At 47.4% G+C, this 14,300-nt stretch overlaps 1 protein-coding gene and 1 non-coding gene across 6 annotated transcripts in view; one reads left to right on the top strand and one right to left on the bottom strand.

Annotated features, from left to right (window-relative positions):
• The first annotated feature begins 328 nt into the window (after positions 1 to 328).
• On the top strand, positions 329 to 401 carry TRNAG-CCC (transfer RNA glycine (anticodon CCC)). Its single transcript has one exon. It is a non-coding gene; the product is annotated as a tRNA-Gly (tRNA).
• A 1,694-nt stretch (positions 402 to 2,095) lies between these two features.
• Positions 2,096 to 14,300, bottom strand: part of EVC2 (EvC ciliary complex subunit 2) — a 165,317-nt gene continuing 153,112 nt past the window's right edge. For 4 of the 5 annotated variants that reach the window (XM_024992973.2, XM_024992972.2, XM_024992975.2 and 1 more), the window contains exons 19-22: positions 13,109 to 13,196; positions 7,633 to 7,829; positions 5,303 to 5,404; positions 2,096 to 2,810 (exon numbers count right to left, since the gene is read on the bottom strand). In XM_024992973.2, coding sequence (XP_024848741.1) covers positions 2,540 to 2,810; positions 5,303 to 5,404; positions 7,633 to 7,829; positions 13,109 to 13,196 — 658 coding nt within the window. In that variant the 3' untranslated portion in view covers positions 2,096 to 2,539. 5 annotated transcript variants of the gene reach the window in all.

Below are 14,300 nucleotides of genomic sequence, written 5' to 3'. Positions count from 1 at the left end.
GCAGGATCGGACTGTGTTGGCTTATACCAAAGACCATGCCTTTTCCAGTCCACTACGCTGTGTGTGAAACTCACTGCCCTTTCTCTCCTCTCTGCTCCCCTGACCTTCTGATGGGAGAACTGATCCCATTCACTTTTCTCTCCTTCATTGGAACAGCTTACTTGTGCATATCCACTATAGCAGTGATGTGCTCAACTGGCAGCCACTATAATGGTCCACAGAGGTCCCTGGAAGAAGTGCCAACCCCCAGTAAAGGTCCCTGATCACCATGCTGCATGGTGCCCATGGGAAAGGAAAACTGCAAATAAGACTTGACCTTCACAGGGACTCCCTGGTGGTCCAGTGGCTAAGACTCTGCATTCCCAATGCAGGGAACCCTGGTTCAATCCCTGGTCAGGGAACTAGTGCCGACATGCTGTAACTAAGAGTTCACACGCTGCAAGGAAGATCCTGCCTGCTGCAACTAAGACCTGGCAAAACCAAATACATAAATAATTTTTTAAAAAGAGAGAGAGAGACTTAGCCTTCAGGTTGCCAAAGGCAATGCAGAGTCTCCTGGCAGGTAAGGTCTGAAAGTTAGGAGACTTGGGTTCAAAGTGAGGATTCCTCCTTTACAGGTGGTGTGATTGCCAGAAACCTAAAATTTTCTGACTCTCAGCTTACTTGGGTGTAAAATGGGAGTAATTATCCCCATCTGCTGGGTATCATCAAGGATTAATAAGTGGATTCAAGTAGCTGGAAGGGTCTATTAATAGAAGCGATTCTCTTGTAATAGATGCTTCATCATTGGGATCCCTTTTCTTCCTCTTGCTGGTGACAGGACTCCCTTTCCGATCATTTCCCACCGTCAGGAAAATGAAATAGCTCGGTCGTGTCCGACTCTTTGCGACCCCGTGGACTATAGCCTACCAGGCTCCTCCCTCCATGGGACTCTCCAGGCAAGAGTACTGGAGTGGGCTGCCATTTCCTTCTCCAGGGGATCTTCCCAACCCAGGGATCGAACCTGGGTCTCCCACATTACAGGCAGATGCTTTAACCTCTGATGGTAACCGTAGACCCAATACGATTGTAACTGTATTCTTTGCCTTGTTCTCAGAAATGCTCATGCAACCACCACTATGAGGATGGAAAGGTCAGGGTACAGGAAAGCACGCTGTGAAAGACAAGGACCTGTGCACAGTCAGTTTGCTGGTAAACAAGCGCGGGCAAGTGTGTGTCCATTTACCAAGTCCAGGAGAAGGGACGAGAGTTTGGGGCCGTAAAGTCTTCAGTGAGTCCTGACTTTATTACTTATCGGCTTTATGACCTTAAGCTTCTGGGTTTCCTGATTTGAGTTGGAGATGGTACAGCCCAGGGGCTGGGACCTCTTCAGGCACCTGGAATGATGAAGGGCAAACCTCTACTGAACATCACAACATAGGGGCAAAACCTAAGAAGGGACTAAAAATAAATGGTTCCTACAGAAAGCAACAAACGAACTTACCATTGCAGCAGGGAAGGATGGGGGAAGGGACAGTTAGGAAGTTTGGGATCGACATGCACACAGTGCTATATTTAAGATGGATACCCAACAAGGACCTACTGTCTAGCACGGGGAACTCTGCTCAACGTTATGTGACAGCCTGGATGGGAGCGGAGTTTGGGGGGAGAATGGATACATGTATAGGTATGGCTGAGTCCCTTTGCTGTCCACCTGAAACTATTACAACATTGTTAATTGGCTATTTGTTGTTTAGTCGATTAGTTGTGTCTGACTCATTTGTGACCCCACAGGCTGCAGCCCACCAGGCTCCTCTGTCCATGGGATTTTCCAGGCAAGCATACTGGGGTGAGTTGCCATGTCCTTCTGCATAGTTGGCTATGCATGCATGCTAGGTCACTTCAGTTGTGTCTGACTCTTTGCGACCCCATGGACAGTATGTAGCTCACAAGGCTCCTCTGTCCATGGGATTCTCCAGGCAAGAATACTGGAGTGGGTTGCCATGCCCTCTTATACTCCAATATAAAATAAAAAGTTAAAAAATAAAACAAACATCAAAAATAAGTAAATAAATGGTTCCTACAGAAAGCAAAAATGAGTCTCCTTGAGAGTAGCTTTATATAAAATGCATTTATTAATCAAAAGTTCCCTTGATAAAAATAGAATATGTAACAAACACAATGTGAGAACCGAGAGCCTTGCCCTTTGACACACAGCCCACACTTCAGTCAGGTGTTTCGGGGATGTGAACCGGGAGCTGGGGGGTCTCCCCCAGATCGTCCGTGAGCTGGGACCGAAAGCAGTGAGGGTTCATGGGGTGGTCCCCTGTCTCTTCATGTCCCTTGTGATGCTGAAGGGCGTAGGCCACCTGGGAATTCGTGGGACCAGATTAAACTGAGTCCTCGAAAGTCATGGTGGTAGAGGGGGAGGGTTAGAGATGTGTCAGTCTCCTTCATGTACAATCGATACCTGCGAGTTGTACATAAAACATGCATACACGCAGATGGGCAGGAGAAAACAAATCTTCGTGTCTTCAGACTCTAGAAACTTCCCTTTGGGCTAGTTCAAGCCCAAGGCCCACGCGGCCTTTTTGGCATTCAGAAAGTTCTTCTTCTTCTTCCTGGGAGGAACGTGCAGTGAGATCTCAGGCTCCTTTGGATTTCTGAAGATAAAGAGCTTTTCACCCGTGTTTAATAAGTCAACAGCTTCTGCCCCTACAATGGGCACTGGGGTCAGTTCATCAGTGGACTCCAGGGACAGGTGCGGCCAACTTCTTTTTCCAGAGAATATCACCCTCTCTCTGAGAGGGGGACACGTCTTCTTTAATATGCTAAAGAGAGAACAGAAAATCAGACTGGACATTTTTGGCAACGTACTTTCCTGAGTGTGCCGACAGAGTTCTCCAGGAAAACTCCCTCTTGGTTCCTAGGTCCCCAGTTAAGTGTTACTTTAAAGGGTTTTCTCTGTGGTTGCCAGGGTGGCCCCTGAGATTAGCTGAAGCCCATGGCAGGGGCTGCAGACGGCTCACACTGACTCATGACTGTTCACTTCTCCGGAGTTTGGTGAGCCTGTTGTCATCATGCTGTCAGCATGCAATCAGCCAGGGTGGGGGTGTTTCACACCACGGAACCTGACAGATGCTACAAGTCAGAGCTTCCCGTCTCCCCCCAGATGATTGGGATACATTGTCCATGATGCCTTTGCCTGTGGGCCTCACACTAAACACAGGCTGGTAAAATCTGAGTGTAAGGCAACAGTTAGAAGTTAGGTAAACTGTTTGAAATAGAACAGAGCAGCACACTGGGGGAATATCCTATAAAAGGATTGCTGGAATCCTGCCCGTGAGCGGTCCAGTCCCTCAGTTCCAGCTGCACTTGAAAATGGCTCTGACTCCCTCTGAGAGCCCTGTATGACCTGAAAGCCACAGGGTCCTTTGCCCAAGCAGGGCAGGACAAGGCCATGTCACTGTGGGCTGACATACTGGAGGCCACTGGTAGGCTCATGGGCCCTTCCTGAAGAGAAGTGGCTTTGAGGTTCCAACCTCATCACCACGAACTCCTGCCCTGGCAGCTGTGTCACCTGAACAAGGATTCAAAGACAGCTCCATCAGCTCCCTCTGACTCGCAGTCTGTCCTCCTCCCACCACTCGTCCACAGCGCCTTGAGGCAGAGAAAAGGCGGGCACAGTGGTCCAGCACCGTGGGCCCGGGGTCCTCCTGATCTGCACTCGACCACTGACGTCAGTGCAGCCCAGGAATGCCTTTGCTCTCCCAACCTCATCCTAGGACCCTGACTTCCAGTCCTTGGTGGAGCGCTTTCCCTTTATATGGCCTGAATTTAATTTTCTTGGTTTGGGCTCAATAGTGAGTGAAGTCACTCAGTCGTGTCCGACTCTCTGCGACCCCATGGACTGTAGCTCACCAGGCTCCTCAGTCCTTGGGATTCTCCAGGCAAGAATACTGGAGTGCGTTGCCATACCCTAATCTAATTCCTCTGGGACTAAATTTTGATGTCCAGCCCATTATCAATGGCTCTGGGACTGTTATCATGGACTCTCTGGGCAGCTTGGTCTCTAGGGCTTCACCCTGAGAAATTCTGGAAGGTGCAGGACTCTCCCACGTCCTGTGGGCATCACTGTTTCCATGGCACATTTTGGTTATCACTATTTAACCTGTTACGTTAAAACGGGTTAACCTAACTCTTGTCACTCGTGTTACTATTTTTCCAAATTTTTAGTGGGAAACCCGTGAGCACCTGAGTCTGTTGTCTGCAGCGATCTAAAACCACCCTGCCTCCAATTTTCCTCTGCTCTCCAGGTGTGCCGCCACCGCAGCTCAAAGAGAAAGGGACTCAATACAGTGAAAAGAGCAGTGGCCTGGAAGCTCAGAGAAATAGAGGGGTTGGTTCAGTGCCCTCAAATCCCACGGCTACTTTTCACCAGTGGGGGTCTCTTCTTCTGACCTCCCAGAGCTGGTAAAGCATGGCTGTGGGATTTTGCCCACTTTCCGAAAGCGGGCAGGCTCAGTCCAACAAGACGAGAAAGGGCTTTGTAAACCATAAAATCTAAGCCTTTATAAGGAATAATTCTCCTAATGAGATCCCATTTAAAAAGAGCCACTAGTTAAAATAAAGACTGCAATTAAAATGCTAATAAATGATAGAACATTCTCCCACTGATAGCAGGCGGCTTATCTTCAGTTCCTAGACTAAGCTCACTTTGCCTTTTTTTAAAAAAAAATGGAAGGATAGTTGATTTACAATATTGTGTTTATTTCAGGTGTAAAGCAAAATGATTCAGTTTTATGTATGTATTGTTTTTCAGATTCTCTTCCATTTTAGGTTACGAGATACTGACTATAGTTCCCTGACCTATACAGTAAATCCTTGTTGCTTATCTATTTTATATACAGTAGTCTGTATCTTTTAATCCCATATTCCTAATTTATCCCTCCCCGCCCCTTTCTACTTTGGTTCCATAAGCTTGTTTTCTAAGTCTGTGAGTCTATTTCTGTTTCACAAGTACATTCATTTGTATTATTTTTCTTAAACTCCACATGTAAGTGCTATTGTTTGATATTTGTCTTTCTGTCTGACTTACTTCACTTTAAACTAAGCCCATTTTGGTAGTATGGCTCTGTGTTCATGCTCTCCCTTGAAAGAAAAATAAACTAAGCCCACTTCGAATAAAGATGTTGTCTGGAGGGAAGGAGTGTGCTGTGTCCATAGTAACCCTCCCTTCATGGTCCCCTCCACCTTCCCTTCTGGGCTCATGGGCACCCTGGCTGACAACCCCTCCAGTCCACCTGAACAGATGCCCTCATACCTCTCCTTCCTCTTCTGAGCCCAGAGCATCTTCTCTAATCCTCTGTTTATCAGTTCTCCACGAAGTTTGCTCTCTAAGGCTTGCCACCAACCCTGGTGTTTCCTGAAGGCAAGAAGGGACGTTCTTATATTTTCAAAAAGAACAGAACCTTCAAGTGATGCCTAATCCTAAAAAGCCCTCTGGGAACTCCTTCCTTCAGTATGACCTTTGGCTGATAGGAAAAACCTTGAGAGTATTCACATTTACTCACTCACTCACTCTGTGAACACTGATCAAGCATCTTGCTGGCCAAGTCAAGACACAGTCTCTGCCCCAAGAGGTCCCCAGTCCAGGGGTCACAGATAGGTAGCACGTGACATGGGTCAGATAGAGGGAGGCTGCCGAGATGTGGGGACACTTGAGCTGAGTCTGAGCATCCCTGCAGTTGAATGCATGGAAGATTCCAGAAGCAAAGAGCTCTCTGCGCTGGCTTGTGTGTGGTCCACCTCCCCCAGAGTGGACGTTCTGGGCGGCAGGACTGTCCCTTACTCTCCCACCTACACCGATGCCTGACAGTGGACACACTAAGAGCTCATACATGTTTTATAAATACATGAATAAGAAGATTGAGAAGGTACAAGGGAAGCTCAGAAGGAGGGTAAGGCAGAGAGCCTGAATGCCACGTGATTCTCAACTGAAGAAGGGACAGCAAACAGGACAGGGGTAAAGATGTCCACGAGCTTGGGTTCAAGTCAAGTCAATACAGGATCGAGTGTCCACTGGTGCCTGGTTCTGGCCAAGTTCATACTCTGCCTCAGCTGCTTCACATTGTGCAGCTATGGGGGTTGGGGGGGGAGTGGGTGCTGAGAGGGGCTATGGGGAAGGCAGAGCGGGGGGAGGGGCGGCAGTGGTGAAGAACCCTCATCCACGCTGGGCCAAGCTGTGACCATGCAAAGTCCTGCTCCAGGGTTACCACCAGTACCTGCTGCCTGTGTGTTCTCTGATTGCACTAGAGAAAGCAGGCTGAAACAGGAAACTCCGACCACGCCCACCCCAGCCCCGACCCCACCCACACCCCAGTCCTGTGAGCACACTCACATCCAGCCCCAGCCCGCCCCGTGCTGGGTCCCTCCAGCTCTAGGAATGCTTGCTCTTCCCTCCCTACAGCTGATGTCACCCTCTCACCCTTCCTGGCACCCAGCCCTACTCTTAGCCCTCTGCTGTGCACCTTGCCTTTGTGAGTCAGGGACTCCCTTACAAGTCGGGGAAAATAACCTGCATATACACATGTCCACACAATCATGCCATTTCCACAGACTCACGGGCATCAAGACGCCCTTCCCTAGCCTCCTGTGGATCCTCGTTGAGGACTGGGCTTTGCTGCCTGGCCTTCAGCACTTTCCAGGTTGGTCATGGCTTTCCCTGCAGCCTCACCCCTAATAAATTCTGCTCTCAAGTGGACTGGCTGGCTGCCCCATACTTATCCAACATCCCTCTTCATGCCTTTCCTTAATAAAGACCCTTAACTGACAAAATGCACACCTGCCACTTGATCCTAAAGTATCTATGCCGCCTTATCCACAATTGAGGAAAAATGAACCCAAACTAAATGGTCAGCAATAGAGTAACAGTTATATACACTATGCTACACGCCTCAGTAAAATAATAAGCAGCTATGAAAAATAATATCTATGGAGATGTTTCTATAACTGGGAAAAGCATGAAAATTTAAATTGTTAATAAAAATAGCAGAAAGAGTCGAAACAGATGCTTAGGAAGATGTTTGCACGTGGACAAGAGCTGAAAGGTAATAAGCAAACTTGCCTCTGCTATAAGGTTCTGAAAAGCAGGAGGTAAGGCTGTATATACTGGGATTCCTATACATGTGTGCTCATGCACATGCATACACACACATACACGCACACACACCCCCACACACCGTACACACTCATACAACCCAGGAGACAAACCCATTCTGGAGGAAGAATTGTAACAAAATGCTAATAGCCAGTGGCTCCAGCTGATAGAACCATGGTGTCTCTCTGCCTTTTTCCTTTATGCATTTACTGTGTGTATATGGCATATTTACAGCCCAAGGAAACCTACTGTCTTAAGATCCCATTGGGAAGTGAACCGGTGATGAAAAGAGAAGCTGTGGACAAAACCCTTGGGCCTGCCATGACTTCCAGGATTCATGATGACACTCCTGGATGCCATCTGCTCCCTAAGTGAGGAAGTTCCCCTGGGAAGGCGGGTGTGCTTGTGCCCCATGGTCTGGCTCACCACCCCGATCCGTTCTCTCTCAGGAAAATGGGACCTCATTTTCCAAAAGCGGCCGACCCTGCACTCACCCCCTCCTGCCCAGGTCAGCCTGCACCCTGCTGCCATCGTTCTCCACCGAGTGGTCTTGATGCTTCTGGCCCACGGAGTCCAGCACCGCCAGCAGCTCGGCCTGCGAGGCTGCGGGCAGAGCCACGGTCAGGAGCCGGCGCAGCGTGCCCCCCGGCAGCATCGTCAGCTTCGACAGGTACGACGCCAGTCTCAGCTCCTGGAGGAGTGAATGCAGGCACTCAGAGCCTCACGGCTCTCACCTTGATGAACAGCAGGGTTGAATGGATCACGGTCTTAGGACTTTTTGTCCCAGGGAGATAAATACTTTATTAGCTTGGTCTTGAAAACATGTCCCCAAATTTACAGAGCCGTCAAGAAAATCTATTTGGTCAGCAGCCTTGGCTCCCCATGACATTCCCTAAGCCTTCATCCATCCCTTCCAGCTATCCTCCTGGATACAGGGCAACTCACTCATCATAGTTACAGCCCTGGCCTACAGCCAGGCCAATTAGTAATTTCTCCTCCTACTCATGTTCCGTGAGGCGATAGGGCTCAGAGGGAACAGCACAGGCTGTGGAAACAACTGAAAAGGCCCTAAAGCAGTGGAGGGTTAAAGAAACTGTACTATGGCCATACCACAGAATACCAGTCTGCAGTGAAAGAAATGGAAGGATCGCTAGGGCTTTCCACCGCCTGGAAAGAGCCAGGCTGCACACTTATATCCTGTATGATTCCAAGTGAATAACCAGAGTTGACAGAACATAGGGATGGAGAACAGAGCAGAACTGGCCAGGAGTTAGGGATGCAGTATGTTGCATGCTAAGTCACTTCAGTTGTGTCTGACTCTTTGTGATCCCATGGACTGTAGCCCGCCAGGCTCCTCTGCCCATGGGATTCTCCAGGCAAGAACAATGGAGTGGGTTGCCATTTCCTCCTCCAGGGGATCGTCTCGACCTAGAGATCGAACCCGCATCTTTTATGTCCCCTACGTTGGCAGGCAGGTTCTTTACCATGAGTGCCACCTGGGAAAAGCACAAAAATTCTGTTAATAATTCCAAGTGCCACTACCCAGAAATAATTATCAGTAGCATTAGGCAAAGCACACTCTAGGAATCTTTCTAGGCATGTATGTAAATAGATGAATGGATGGATGGATGGGTTATACAGATGAATAAATGGATGAATGGATAAATGGGTTATGGACAGTTTATGGATAGATGATGAGTGGACAAATGGGCAGATGAATGGATGGATGGATGCAGAGATGGTTGGTGGATGGATGGATAGACAGAGGTGGATTGATGGATGAATGGATAGATGGATGGATGTGTGGACAAAGAGATGAAAGGAGAGGCAGACAGATGGAGTGATGGACAATGGGTGGATAGACGGACATGACTATAAAAATGAGATCATAATCCATACAAAATAATATATATATTATGTATCTATTTTGTTGCTTGCCTGCTCTATCCACTAGAATATCAGTTCATGAGAGCCTGGGCTTCATCTGTTTACTTTGCTGCTAAAATCCCAGGGCCTAGGATAGCACTTGCCACTTACTAGGAGCACAGTCGATATTTATTCAAGAAAAAAGCCTCTTCAGAAGATGTTAAGCTGACTCTAAGTCATATTATATGTGGTTAAAAAAGAATTCCACTCTACTGTCTACAAGTCATACTGGAGCCTCGAGGGAGTAAAGGAGATGAGTTCAGTGAAGACCTCAGGTGGGGTCCCAACCTCTTTCCACAGCACAAGGAAACTTTCTGCCTTGCTGAGTTAGTACCATTCATTTTAAAATGAGCTCCCCCTTCCCATTTTATTCACAAAACAATTAGGAAATATTTTGCTTCAAAGGGAATGGTGCAGTAGCATGAAATGAGTAGCACTTTTTTTTTAAATTTTATTTTATTTTTAAACTTTACATAATTGTATTAGTTTTGCCTTTAAAGGAAGAGAAACTGATTTAAAACCAGCTCCACCACTGAGTGGCTGTGGGACCTTGGCTGAGTCACATCACCTCTCTGACCCTCAGTTTCTTCATCTGTCCAGTGATGATCCTCTCCATGCCTCTCCTCAACACTGGGCTGATATCCACTGCTGTTGGTATCATTGCCATCACAAAAGGAGTGATAGATTTGCAGCAGTGCCTAGGGGAGGCTCTTCCCACTGCCAGGGCCCCCAGAGCAACAGTGAGTATTAACTTGGATGATGTGTGATGTGTCTAGCACAGAGCAGGCATTTGAGTGTTATTTTGACATTGTCATAAATATGCAGAAGAAGGAGGAGTTGGCAAAGTTGCATAAATATGAAAACATGGGTGCTCATGTGGAAATGATCCTTCATGCAAATTTTGTAATTTGAACTATGCTGTCCCTAAGGTAGTGTAATAAGCAGGAAATAAAACAAAAGACACATAGAGGCAGGGGAGGGTTGGGGAGGGAGAGGGAGAGAAAGACAGAGATTGCAGGGGAAAGAAGAAAAAGAAGGAGGAGAAGAAGGAAGAGGAGGAAGAGGGGGAGGAGTATTTAGAAGAAGTAGAAAGAATGGGAGGGGGACTGGGTTTCCCTGGTTATTCTCTTGCCTGGTACAAAGAGGAAACAGGCAAAATACAGGACTCCTCTACAAAGGGAGTGATGGTTAATTTTATAGGTCAGCTTGTCTGGGCCACAGTGCCAAGATTTATATGGAGAAACATAATTCTGGATATATCTGTGAAGTAGCTTTTGAATGAGATTAACACTCGAGTCGGTGGACTTAAAGCAGATTGCCCTCCACAGTGTGGGTGGGCTCCATCTAACCAGGTGAAGGCTTGAACAGAACAAAGACTGACCCCTGAGCCAGAGGGAATTCTGCCAGTAGTGGGCCTTTGAACTTGAACTGCGACACTGGCTCTTTCCTGGTCTCCAGCCTGCTGTTCTATATTGTCAGCCTACTTGGACTTGCCAGTCTCCACAATCACATATGCTAATTTCTTAAAGTAAACCTCTTTCTCCCTCTTTTCCCAAGTCTTTGTGCTTCTGTTTCTCTGGAAAACCCTCACTAATACACAAGGGCGGGAAAGAAAGAAATGAAGTTGAGTAGACATTGCTGGGGGATTCTACAAGGCACAGGATGGGGAGGGGGTGCAGAGAAAAGTCACCCTCCTAAATGATTCCTGCTGCTCAAGGCTTCCATCCCAGCAGCATTTTACTCCTGACAGAGCCAGTTCTTTAGCAGAGTTCACAGTTTAAAAGAGCCAACAAATTAGGGATGACCTGGATGATATTGTACACATGACCCTTTGGCCATCTGTCAAGTCTCTTAGTAACAAAGAAGAGGGGGAATCACAGTGAGTGTGGGAGAGGGCTCAGTTCCCACAGAGACCCAGGCCAGGAGCAGCATGTGCTCTGCAGGGCAACACAGCAGGAAGAGCACATCTGTGTAGTCACCAACCCCAGGCCGAGTCCTGAGCTCCAAGGAGGACAGTGAGCCCTGGAACCCGGAGCCACCCATTCATACCTTGGTTGCTCTATTTGCAAAATAGAGAAGATAGTCCCTGATTCCCAGCTTTCTGCAAGGATTAAATGAATAACTGACATGAGTGCCTAGGATGATACTTAATGCACAACAGGTATTCTGGAAACTTCTGCTTCCTCCCCCATCCCCAGTCTGGAGCTCAAGCTAAGAGATGTGGGGTAGAAGAATGTGGGCTCCAATTCTAGCTCCACCGGGCTCCTCAATGTGAACTTGGGCAATAATGTCCCCTCTGGAGGACCTGTCTATAAGGGGATGATGGTAGAATTGCCAGACAGTGAGGTGAATGGCAAGTACTCTCCTGGGTCCTGCCATGAGTAGGTACTCCTCCCTTGCTGAAAATATCAAGAAAGCCCAGGTCAGCTCTCATGTCAAAGAGAAAGAAGCATGTTAGACTTACTACTCACTTTGATGCTTAACCTTGTCTTCCTGTCTGGTGTTACTGGCAGAATAATGGCCTCGAAGGTGTTCATGCCCCATCCCAGAACCTGTGAATATATCATTTTACATGGCAAGGGACTTTGTGATGAAGCTTAATGATCATGAGCTGAGAGTATCCTAGACTGATTATCCAGATGAGTCCAACCTCATCATCACATGGGTCCTTAAAAGCACAGAACTTTTCCTGCTATGGTAGGTCAGAGAGAGATGTGATGACGATGGAAGAAGCATCAGTAAGATGTGATTTGTTGAGTTTGAAGATGAAAGAAGGGAGCCATGAACTAAGAAAATGCCTCTAGAAACTGGTAACAGCCACCAGCTGACGACAGCTAGCAAGGAAATGAAAACCTCAGTCCTACAACCACAATGAACCAAATTCTGACAATTACTGGAATGAGGAGGAGACGGATTCTCCCAGAGCCTTAGAAGGAGTACAGACCTGCTGACACTTTGATTTTAGTCTGGCAAAGCCCATGCAGGACTTCTGACCCACAGAACAAGCAGATAATAAATTTGTATTCTGTTAAGCCACTAAATTGGTAGTAATTTGTTACAGCAGCAATAGGAAACTAATACAAGTGAGAAGATGCATGTGCCTATGGACAGTTGTGGCCAATTCTGCTGGCTGACACCGGAAAGTGCCCCACCCCTGCTCCCTGCTGGCTCTCTCTGGAGGCTGAAAAGGAAGTGTTGAACTTGCAGCCCCCCTTGCAACCAGGGATCCATGGGTCGCGTCTCCTCAGGACATGAGTATAATTTGCTTCAGAGACTTGGTGGCATGTACTTTCTTGGAAAGAAAAGACAGCAGAGTGATTGTGTTCTACATTTACCTTCTTCACATGAACACAGACACAGCAGCTGGAACTTCAAGGAGAGGTGGGAAGAATCAGTGTAACAGTGACATCGTTGAACTGAAGCAAGGTCAGCAACACCTACCTCCCAATGGCCTGTGATTGGCATAAGCCACTGTCACAAATCACATTTGCTGAGACCCAAAGAAACCAGGAAGCCCACCTTGGAATGCACATAAAACACCACTAGTAGAGTTATGTAACTCTGCACATGACTCCATCTGCACAGCCTCGTGCTCTGTCTCAGGAACGCTGATGAGGGCTGCAGCTCTGGCCAAGAATGAGACTACCTAACCTCAACACAGAAAGGTTGAAACGTGGTGTGCAATCTCAGCATTCTCCTTATATGGCCCAGATTTCAATGACTAACTTTGTTCCTGGTAGAACTTACTCTGTGTATATTAAACCTGTTTAAGACTGAAAAGAAGACCACTTGGGTGCCTGTCTTATCACGGAGAAGAAACTGACCAGGGCAGTGATTACTGTTGTTTTTGCTGCTGCTGTAACCCCAATTGAATATCCCCTAGGTGCTGGCCCTGGGCCAGGGATTTTCACAAATCCTCTTAGCAGTTCTCAAGGTTCCTGTTATCATCTGTGTCCTGCAGGTGAGGAAACGTGGACTCTGAGAAAGAGGTCAAGTTATGGGCTGGCAAGGGATGGACCCAGGACACAGAGAACTTGTTCTCACCTGGCCGTACAGGGTCACAAAGGTGTCAGTCTCCATATTCTCCAGCAAATCTTCTAGCACGACACTGTCTTCTTGCTCCTCTCTCAAACTAGGGTGAAAACAAAATCTCCATACGTTCAGTGTTGTTATAAAGTGATCCTATGAGAAGATCGTCTAGTTGGTTAAAAAACAAAGTATCAAAAACCTAACCTACATGATTAAAAACAAATCCATCAAAAGAGATAGCCAGAAGAAGCTGGCCTCTTTTTAGCTAGATTATCTCACAAATAAATGAATCAGGGACTGCTCACCAGGATGGAGGGCTCCTTCAAGTGAGAACTTTTGTGGGACTGTATGGAGACTTCTCTGTGGCTTTGAAGGGCAGCCTGTGCTCTGCATGGCTATGAGTATAACTGATGTCATCTTGGGCCCTTACAGTATTTCCTGTCCTTCTGCTGACCCACCCAGGACTGTGCAATGAATCACTTCTCTGTCATCAAAGGCTTTGTAGTTAATAGATATTGTTTAATAATCATGAGGGTCAGGTATTCTCTGTGCTTTGTTATTCCCTAGATAAGGATGAAAACCTTCCCTGAAGTATTCCTGGCATCCACGAGACTAGTTACCCATTCACAAATTTTGACTTAGGAACGCACGTCCCATTTCCAAGCATCTACCCCATTGTTGCTAAGTCACTTCAGTCATGTCCAACTCTGTGCGACCCCATAGACGGCAGCCCACCAGGCTCCCCCGTCCCTGGGATTCTCCAGGCAAGAACACTGGAGTAGATTGCCATTTCCTTCTCCAATGCATGAAAGTGAAAAGTGAAAGGAAAGTCGCTCAGTTGTGTCCGACTCTTCGTGACCCCATGGACTGCAGCCCACCAGGCTCCTCCATCCATGGGATTTTCCATGCAACAGTACTGGAGTGCGGTGCCATCGCCTTCTCTGATCTACCCCATACCCTAGGTTAATTATAAAATTGTCTCAATGGCCCCTCGGTTTAGAGTGAAGCCGTGAAGCCTTCTAAGTTGTTGTCCGCCTGATCCACTATATGAGTAAGTTACCATAGATAAATGGATCCATCGGTTAAATGGAGCTGCCTGCCTTGCTTTTCAGTCTCAAGATGCCTGCTCAGTACAGTGGGCACTTTTTGTTCCCTCTGACCTCCAATGGTGATCCTGATGTGAAAACTCTCAGTATTAGCTGTCATG

Source organism: Bos taurus, chromosome 6, assembly GCF_002263795.3.
Source record: "Bos taurus isolate L1 Dominette 01449 registration number 42190680 breed Hereford chromosome 6, ARS-UCD2.0, whole genome shotgun sequence".
NCBI lineage: Eukaryota > Metazoa > Chordata > Mammalia > Artiodactyla > Bovidae > Bos > Bos taurus.
The sequence above is the reverse complement of the archived record's forward strand: the minus strand, read 5'-3'. Positions and strand labels throughout refer to the sequence as shown.